This window comes from Berghia stephanieae, chromosome 13 (genome assembly GCF_034508935.2).
Source record: "Berghia stephanieae isolate SIO BIC M18660-M18661 chromosome 13, UCSD_Bste_1.3, whole genome shotgun sequence".
In the NCBI taxonomy this organism is placed as follows: Eukaryota; Metazoa; Mollusca; class Gastropoda; order Nudibranchia; family Aeolidiidae; genus Berghia; species Berghia stephanieae.
In genome coordinates, this window is record NC_088372.1 from 33,490,736 (window position 1) to 33,500,735 (window position 10,000).

General features: G+C 35.7%; 2 protein-coding genes across 10 annotated transcripts in view; one reads left to right on the forward strand and one right to left on the reverse strand.

Annotated features, from left to right (window-relative positions):
* LOC144958921 (uncharacterized) overlaps positions 1 to 2,649 on the reverse strand; it is a 2,790-nt gene extending 141 nt beyond the window's left edge. The window contains exons 1-2 of the mRNA XM_078891219.1: positions 701 to 2,649; positions 1 to 358 (exon numbers count right to left, since the gene is read on the reverse strand). The exon at positions 1 to 358 is cut by the window's left edge and continues 141 nt beyond it. Coding sequence (XP_078747345.1) covers positions 1,666 to 2,094 — 429 coding nt within the window. The 5' untranslated portion in view covers positions 2,095 to 2,649 and the 3' untranslated portion in view covers positions 1 to 358; positions 701 to 1,665. The remainder of the gene's footprint in view (positions 359 to 700) is intronic.
* Positions 1 to 10,000, forward strand: part of LOC144959095 (sodium-driven chloride bicarbonate exchanger-like) — a 205,350-nt gene that overhangs the window by 63,589 nt on the left and 131,761 nt on the right. The window lies entirely within an intron of this gene.

Here is a 10,000-nt window from a genome sequence, read left to right on the forward strand (position 1 = left end):
CATCAGACAATCTCACAGATAGGTTGCAACCATCACAGTCATACAGGCAACTAATAATTAACTAACTAACTAAACACAATCCAGACGTGTAGAAGAAAGCCAAAAGAGTGTCCTTGATATTCAACAAAACTGTAAGGTTGTTCTAATATTGTTAATTTGTCTCTTCTTGAAATTGTTCTGATTTCACAGTATTCATAAACAGATCAATTGTTTCTCAATGTTCTGATATTAAAATAAGCAAATGGTTCTTCACAGGTAACTTATAAAACAGGCAAATGTTCAGTTTCTATTAGGGTCAAGCTATGAGTGTATAGCCTAAAGTTGGCTTGTTAAAGCCCAGCCTCCAACGGCTCATTCACTTTAAAGAAAGAAAATGATTTTGTTATAATATGATAATCATACGAATATAACTCTATCTATATTCGAACTCACTCAATATGTTTACTTTAAATGAGTAAATATTATTTTACTTTAACAAATCAATTTATTAATGTTGATTAATATTGCTTTACTTGTAGATATGAAATAATAATGCTTTATAGCAAGAAAAGCTTATTTTCTTTACAACAAGAATATATTACACAATTAATTTCATTATCTGATTAATTAATTGAGAATCAAAATTTAAAGTGATATTATGATATTGATATCAAAACACATATCGTAATTGTAATCACAACATATTATTCAAAAATCTCACCAGAGCCGAACAGATTATTGTAATCACAAATTAAGTCTACACAAGACTTTAATCAAACTCTACACAAGAGTTATAACACAACTTGATTCAGCTCAAACTTTGAGCACCACAAAGTCTACACAAGACTTAAATCACACTCTACACAAGAGTTAACACAAAACGTGTTTCAGCTCGAACTTTGAGCACTACAAAGTCTACACAAGACTTTAATCCAACTCTACACAAGAGTTAAAACAAATGAGCCTAAAAGACTCCGCTGTGGTTATCGCTTAGAGACTATGAGCCTAAAAGACTCCGCTGCCTGGTCTCTTTTGAGACAATGAGCCTAAAAGACTCCGCTGAGTGGTCTCTTTGAGACTATGAGCCTAAAAGACTCCGCTGAGTGGTCTGAAGAAACTGCTCAAAATTCTGGCATTTATAGGCAAAAATCAAGCAAACGAAGCAAAATTCTACCCACACAACCGGATGTTAGTCATATCCGTAAACATCTGAAATTCCTTAAAACTCCCCCAGATTCCATAATCATGGACAACAACAACCCATCCTGATACCGGACATCCTCATATCAAGGATAAATAAATTCGTCAGCCCCATAGTTACGAGATATCAATCAAGCCATACCATAACAAAGTCACTCCCGTAGAATACAGGGATCCTACTTTGCTTATAAGTTTACGGCGAAAACAAGATTGATGCCTTTCTCACAATAACACCCACACTACGTAGTTTAATTCAAACTTCCGGGCCATAGGTGCATGATCTGATACGACCTGTATCAACAAAAGAAGGGTTGTTCCGGAGGGATTACAATAACAACAACAACTAATACTACGACGACGTACATCCTGTCGTAAACTGACGCCTACACGGAAGCATTTCGTTACATATCTCCCCCCTAAGACTAAATTTGGTACAACATTTAGTTAGATCAACGAAATGCCTCAAGATCACATCGATCTCGACAATTATTCGGGCTCATTGTTGTCCCTTCCTTCGACAGACAACATCGGCATCACACATCCACACTTCAACTCCACCTTGCCGTGTGTCATGCATTTCGGTGGTTCATGATCCTTGTTTTCGTCAAAACATGGAAGTCGAGGACTCTTAACAGTGGGAGCATGAGTAAATGATCGAATGTCACTTGTCATACTGTCGTTGTTGGAGGAAGCCTGACACTCCGACTTTAACCTAAGCAGTTCAAGCTCTTTCTCCATCAGAGCTTCTTGTCTTTGAGCTCGTGCTCTGCTTATCTCCTCCTCTTCTTTGGCACGTTCTCTCTCCTTCTCTTTTCTCTCTTCATCTTCTTGTAACTGGGCTGTCACCCAAGCACGGAGATCTTCACCCCTTAACTCCAATTTTTCTCCAGGTTTAATTAATCTTTCCACATCCATCTCTAGGACAATTAATCAAACCAATTCAAATTCAAATAAACAAACTTCAATATGTTTATCAACACTGTTGCCGTAAATGTTACTTTCACGTAGAATAAAGTGGTATTACAAGTAACCTTATTAACGATATGCGGTCAATATAGATCCCAAAACAGATTCAAAACAGGCAATTAATACCGATTCCTACACGGAATTCAACATAGACTCAATATATAGAATCAAAACAAATTTACTACAGGTCCTAACACAGAACCAACGCTTCACCCAGATTCCTACACAGAATCAAAACATTGACTTAATATAGACGCATATTAGAGTCAAAACAACTGATTTAATACAGGTCCTCACACGGAACCAACGCTTCACCCAGATTCCCCACACGGAATCAACACAATAGCTTCACCCAGATTCCTCACACGGAATCAACAAAATAGCTTCACCCAGATTCCCCACACGGAATCATAAAAACTATCTTCACCCAGATTCTTTCTCAGAATCAACAAAATAACTTCACCCAGATTCTTTCTCAGAATCAACAAAATATCTTCACCCAGATTCTTTCTTAGAATCAACAAAATATCTTCACCCAGATTCTCTCTTAGAATCAACAAAATATCTTCACCCAGATTCTCTCTTAGAATCAACAAAATATCTTCACCCAGATTCTTTCTTAGAATCAACAAAATGTCTTCACCCAGATTCTCTCTCAGAATCAACAAAATATCTTCACCCAGATTCTTTCTTAGAATCAACAAAATGTCTTCACCCAGATTCTCTCTCAGAATCAACAAAATATCTTCACCCAGATTCTCTCTCAGAATCAACAAAATATCTTCACCCAGATTCTTTCTTAGAATCAACAAAATATCTTCACCCAGATTCTTACACAGAATCAACAAAATGTCTTCACCCAGATTCTTCCTTAGAATCAACAAAATATCTTCACCCAGATTCTCTCTTAGAATCAACAAAACATCCTCACCCAGATTCTTTCTTAGAATCAACAAAATATCTTCACCCAGATTCTTTCTTAGAATCAATAAAATATCTTCACCCAGATTCTCTCTCAGAATCAACAAAATATCTTCACCCAGATTCTTCCTTAGAATCAACAAAATATCTTCACCCAGATTCTCTCTTAGAATCAACAAAACATCCTCACCCAGATTCTTTCTTAGAATCAACAAAATATCTTCACCCAGATTCTTTCTTAGAATCAATAAAATATCTTCACCCAGATTCTCTCTCAGAATCAACAAAATATCTTCACCCAGATTCTTACACAGAATCAATACCTTGACTTACTATATGTGCATAGAAAGTCAGAACAAATGATTTAATACAGATCCTCACACGGGACCAACACAATATTCTCCCAGATTCCTACACGGAATCAAATTACCCCAACAACCACCTTCGTTCCTTACAAAAGGGAGAGGGGGGACAATGGAGGCTTTACAGCGCGAGTACCGCTTTCGCGCTAAGTCAGTGATCCGTATCACTATGTCAGATGACTGACAACTTAGAACCGAACAAATGAAAATTACCAGAATAACTTGTATTACACCTTGCGTATAATGACAGTCTTATAACCATTAAATGGATACCAATTTGCTTTAAGCTCAAAGATATTATCTATCTCGAGTTTCAAACAACTCCCTAACCTGTCTCAACAATTGTTTGGTCGCGATGTCTCTTGAATGCACAACACTAAGAATCCCACTTCTGACACCAAATTATGTCACAAAGTGCGCACGTAAACCGTATGCTTATGTAGCGCAGTTTGCAACCTTGTTTATGTGTGCTATATTCAAGCTACGACATCGATCAATAACCAAACACAATACGTTGATAAAGGTTTTGAAGCTAAATGAAGATATATTTTATTACAATATAACAAAGATATTATGAGATATAAAGATGAAATGATAGATGTAATAAGTATGAAATCAAATGGATGGATGACAAATTGATGGAGATGGTGTGATGATGAATATGATATGAAAGCGATATGAAAATATATAATTAAATCAATTAATTATCAATACTTTACCAAACCGCTACCACATCAGACAATCTCACAGATAGGTTGCAACCATCACAGTCATACAGGCAACTAATAATTAACTAACTAACTAAACACAATCCAGACGTGTAGAAGAAAGCCAAAAGAGTGTCCTTGATATTCAACAAAACTGTAAGGTTGTTCTAATATTGTTAATTTGTCTCTTCTTGAAATTGTTCTGATTTCACAGTATTCATAAACAGATCAATTGTTTCTCAATGTTCTGATATTAAAATAAGCAAATGGTTCTTCACAGGTAACTTATAAAACAGGCAAATGTTCAGTTTCTATTAGGGTCAAGCTATGAGTGTATAGCCTAAAGTTGGCTTGTTAAAGCCCAGCCTCCAACGGCTCATTCACTTTAAAGAAAGAAAATGATTTTGTTATAATATGATAATCATACGAATATAACTCTATCTATATTCGAACTCACTCAATATGTTTACTTTAAATGAGTAAATATTATTTTACTTTAACAAATCAATTTATTAATGTTGATTAATATTGCTTTACTTGTAGATATGAAATAATAATGCTTTATAGCAAGAAAAGCTTATTTTCTTTACAACAAGAATATATTACACAATTAATTTCATTATCTGATTAATTAATTGAGAATCAAAATTTAAAGTGATATTATGATATTGATATCAAAACACATATCGTAATTGTAATCACAACATATTATTCAAAAATCTCACCAGAGCCGAACAGATTATTGTAATCACAAATTAAGTCTACACAAGACTTTAATCAAACTCTACACAAGAGTTATAACACAACTTGATTCAGCTCAAACTTTGAGCACCACAAAGTCTACACAAGACTTAAATCACACTCTACACAAGAGTTAACACAAAACGTGTTTCAGCTCGAACTTTGAGCACTACAAAGTCTACACAAGACTTTAATCCAACTCTACACAAGAGTTAAAACAAATGAGCCTAAAAGACTCCGCTGTGGTTATCGCTTAGAGACTATGAGCCTAAAAGACTCCGCTGCCTGGTCTCTTTTGAGACAATGAGCCTAAAAGACTCCGCTGAGTGGTCTCTTTGAGACTATGAGCCTAAAAGACTCCGCTGAGTGGTCTGAAGAAACTGCTCAAAATTCTGGCATTTATAGGCAAAAATCAAGCAAACGAAGCAAAATTCTACCCACACAACCGGATGTTAGTCATATCCGTAAACATCTGAAATTCCTTAAAACTCCCCCAGATTCCATAATCATGGACAACAACAACCCATCCTGATACCGGACATCCTCATATCAAGGATAAATAAATTCGTCAGCCCCATAGTTACGAGATATCAATCAAGCCATACCATAACAAAGTCACTCCCGTAGAATACAGGGATCCTACTTTGCTTATAAGTTTACGGCGAAAACAAGATTGATGCCTTTCTCACAATAACACCCACACTACGTAGTTTAATTCAAACTTCCGGGCCATAGGTGCATGATCTGATACGACCTGTATCAACAAAAGAAGGGTTGTTCCGGAGGGATTACAATAACAACAACAACTAATACTACGACGACGTACATCCTGTCGTAAACTGACGCCTACACGGAAGCATTTCGTTACAATGATGATGATGATGATGATGATGATGATGATGATGATGATGATGATGATGATGATGATGATGATGATGGTGATGATGATGGTAATGATGATGATGATGATGATGATGATGAGATGATGATGATGATGATGATGATGATGATGATGATCATCATCATCATCATCATCATCATCATCATCATCATCATCATCATCATCATCATCATCATCATCATCATCATCATCATCATCATCATCATGATGACAAAGATATAATAGAGGAGGAGGAAGAGTAAACTCCTTTAGCGATGTTTTGTGGAAAGGAAAATTAATTTTGCTATTTTCCTTCTTCTTTATGATATGAAAGTCAAATCAATAGGATTATAAACCATGTATTGTAGGTATGTCATAATATAAATTTAAGATAAAGTAGGCAATGTGGACATAATTTTCTTTGTAAGTTTTATGGGACTATTTTTTTAAAGGCCAGGGGTTCAAATGTGTGACGTAAATCCTTTTTCTTCATTTTCTGTGCAAAGAATTATTCAGGCTAGTATAATGGGACAAAAATTACACCTGAGAATTTGAAAGTTTTGGGGCTGGATAGCTCAGTGGTTAGTGAAACAGCTCACCAATCTCTCTCTCTCTCTCCCTCCCTCCTCTCTCTCTCCTCCTCTCTCTCTCTCTATCTCTATCTCTTCTCTCTCTCTCTCGTCTCTCTCTCCCTCCCTCCCTCCCTCCCTCTATTCTCCCCTTTCTTTCTTTCTTTCTTTCTTTCTCTCAGCCAGAAGGAGGGCGTCTTTCCGATTGCCGAGCTACCTACTTGAAATGTGTAAAAAAAAAATCGTAATTTCCAAGGGGGAAAAATATAACTGTACATAGATTTACAAATCAATAATTTGCCATCACCATGATTGAATGATTCACAAATGCACCAACGTCCTGAATATAGGATCTAAAGGAAATAAAGTTTCTTTTCAAGAAGACTTATCGAATCAAAGAGGCGAATGCAGCTCTGTAGCTGTAGTAAAAAAATCGTAATTCTACGAATGTTTCGTAGTGCTAGGCAGTTCTGTAATAATTGGATCCCAAGTATGGTTCTCTGTCACTGTGGGATTTTTATTCTCTGTATTTATCTGACGCTTCTCTCTACACCCTTTATTTCACGGAATTATAAATGTTTATCGTATCGTATCGTATTGTTTAAGAGCTAATAGGTTCTAAATAACATTTAAATGCTCTGTGTCACTTTTATGCATAGATACATTTATCATTTATATATAATTAGTATTCAATGTCAATTAATTGATAATATTGAGAATTTAAAATATTATATATATAAATTAGTGTCATATTCAATATTCGTAGTATAATTTGCTCTATTTACATTTTTTTTTGGCATGTCCGCAATGCTAGTAGTAATAGTAGTAGTAGTAGTAGTAGTAGTAGTAGTAGTAGTAGTAGTAGTAGTAGTAGTAATAATCGTAGTAGTAGTAGTAGTAGTAGTAGTAGTAGTAGTAGTAGTAGTAAGTAGTAGTAGTAGTAGTAGTAGTAGTAGTAGTAGTAGTAGTAGTAGTAGTAGTAGTAGTAGTAGTAGTAGTAGTAGTAGTAGTATGTAGTAGTAGTAGTAGTAGTATAGTAGTAGTAGTAGTAGTAGTAGTAGTAGTAGTAGTAGTAGTAGTAGTAGTAGTAGTAGTAGTATAGTAGTAGTAGTAGTAGTAGTAGTAGTAGTAGTAGTAGTAGTAGTAGTAGTAGTAGTAGTAGTAGTAGTAGTAGTAGTTAGTAGTAGTAGTAGTAGTAGTAGTAGTAGTAGTAGTAGTAGTAGTAGTAGTAGTAGTAGTAGTAGTAGTAGTAGTAGTAGTAGTAGTAGTAGTAGTAGTAGTAGTAGTAGTAGTAGTAGTAGTAGTAGTAGTAGTAGTAGTAGTAGTAGTAGTAGTAGTAGTAGTAGTAGTAGTAGTAGTATTAGTAGTAGTAGTAGTAGTAGTATAGTAGTAGTAGTAGTAGTATAGTAGTAGAGTATAGTAGTAGTAGTAGTAGTAGTAGTAGTAGTAGTAGTAGTAGTAGTAGTAGTAGTAGTAGTAGTAGTAGTAGTAGTAGTAGTAGTAGTAGTAGTAGTCCTTCAGAGCCATTAGGCCCATGGAGCCGGAGTTTTTCCCGGTTTCTAGAATATGGAACAGACAATAACAATTGCTTGCTATCCTTTGGATAGGTAGCTAGTCTATCGCAAAGTACTTTCCGCCAAATGTAACAGACTCAGCTACCCATTCACTGCTGGGTGGACAGGGGGGGGGGGTGTCAGACTAAATCTCGACTGCACCCAGAATCGATCTCGGTCTCTTTGCGTGTGAGTCGAGTGCCCTACCAACTGAGCTATCGGGACCGCCACTTAATGTTTTTAAAATTACTACTATTGGTGTCACGTCCAAAGAAGAGAAAGAAAAATGATAAGAAATAGGAACTGTTATGATTTTGTCCCATTTCGTGTGACTATCTCCACGATTTTGTCCCGTTTCGTGTGACTATCTTCACGATTGCAGACTTTCAACGTTAACAAAGAAGAGCATTGTGATCATTTGCCTTGATAAGACAACGCCTCTGCAAACCTTATCAGAATTTCATCTTATAGTTTTTATATTTAGAGTCACGAGTATCAGGAATGTCAGTACTATTTTTGTAAACAGATGTTAAGTATTGTACTATGATAAGAAAGACAGAATATAAACAGAGAGAATTGGTTAAAGACGATGTGGTCTGATAACCCAATTCCTTATGGGCTCATCGTTGTGATGGGAATCTCAAAAAGTGACGCAGAATATTGTCCATTACAACAATGTTAAACTAGGCCCATAAGGATGTTCGGATGTCAGACCTGCATATATGTACACGTTGGTGAAAGAGATTGTTAAAAGCTGAATGTAGAGTGTGGTAGGAGGATGAGTGAGACAGGGAGTACTATTTTTGATATTAAATATTGCACAACGATACGAAAGAGATAAAAGAAACAGAGGAAATTGGTTACAGAGATTTTTAAAAGATGATGTAGGAGTGTGGGTGAGACACAAGGAGAGTTGAGGAGAAAGGAAGATGAGGAGGCTGATATATATATATATATATATATATATATATATATATATATATATATATATATATATATATATATATATATATATATATATATATATATATATATATAGGAATTGCTGGAACTCGGGGATATAGTGAGTCGAAGTTGTTTGAAAATCCGAAGAATTTGAAGACGTCTGAAGCATGACTTTGCGGCGTGACTCATTTAAATCGGCCGTTCTTTCTGGCGGCTGTAACGTGACGTCATCTCATAGATTAGATTTATTAGATAGATAAACACAATGACGACGGCAGGACGCTCTTCCCCCTTTTTTTTTGGTTAAAAGTGGTGGTCAGTGAGTGGTCATTAACTACTATCACATCGGCGGGTGGTCATTAACTACAATCACATCGGCTTGTGGCGAATTACTCATGGTGTTTGGCTTTTTGTTTATTTGTTTTTTGTTTTGGTTCTTTTTTGGGATTTTTTTTTATTATTGTGGGGTAGGGTGGGGGGGGGGGGGGGTCCTTTTTCGTTTCTTTTTTTTTTTTTTAATTGTTTTTGTTTTTTCTGTTCATGTTTTCATACCTTTTGTTTTGTTTTGATTTGTTTGTTTTTATTTTAGTTCATTTTGTTTGTTTGTTTGTCTTTATATTTTTATTTTTATTTATTATTTTTTGTTGTTTTGGTTTTGATTTCGGACTGGAAAGGGGGTGGGTTAGTTTTCATTCTGTTCACGTTTACTTATTTTCACAATCTTCTCCGTGACATCACCACCTTGGGGAACGGGGATTCTTTTCGGTGTTGTCTTGTGGTATATCAATCATCTTTGGACTTGTCGGTCCCTGGTTCAGGATTTGGCTCGCTGTCGCTGGGGGGGGGGGGGGGGGGGGGAATTGAGTCGTTGGGAAAAACTTTTTACTCACATTATCTCACCGTAGGCAGGCTGTAAAGAGTACCTGGCGTTAACAGTGTTTTAATCCCATTAAGCGGATATTACACTTTAATAATATATCAAGCCCAAGCTGATGGTGGAAGAAGGTATGGCAATAGACGATGTAGAGAAATCCGAGGCGTAAAAAAACAGATCAATGCCACTGACTGATATTACCTACACATTTCATTTGGTTTTTTTTTATAAATATTTTCCATAGCAGTAATTTTAAAATGAGAAAATATGTGTAGTGTCTATTTGTTTATCTATATGTCTATC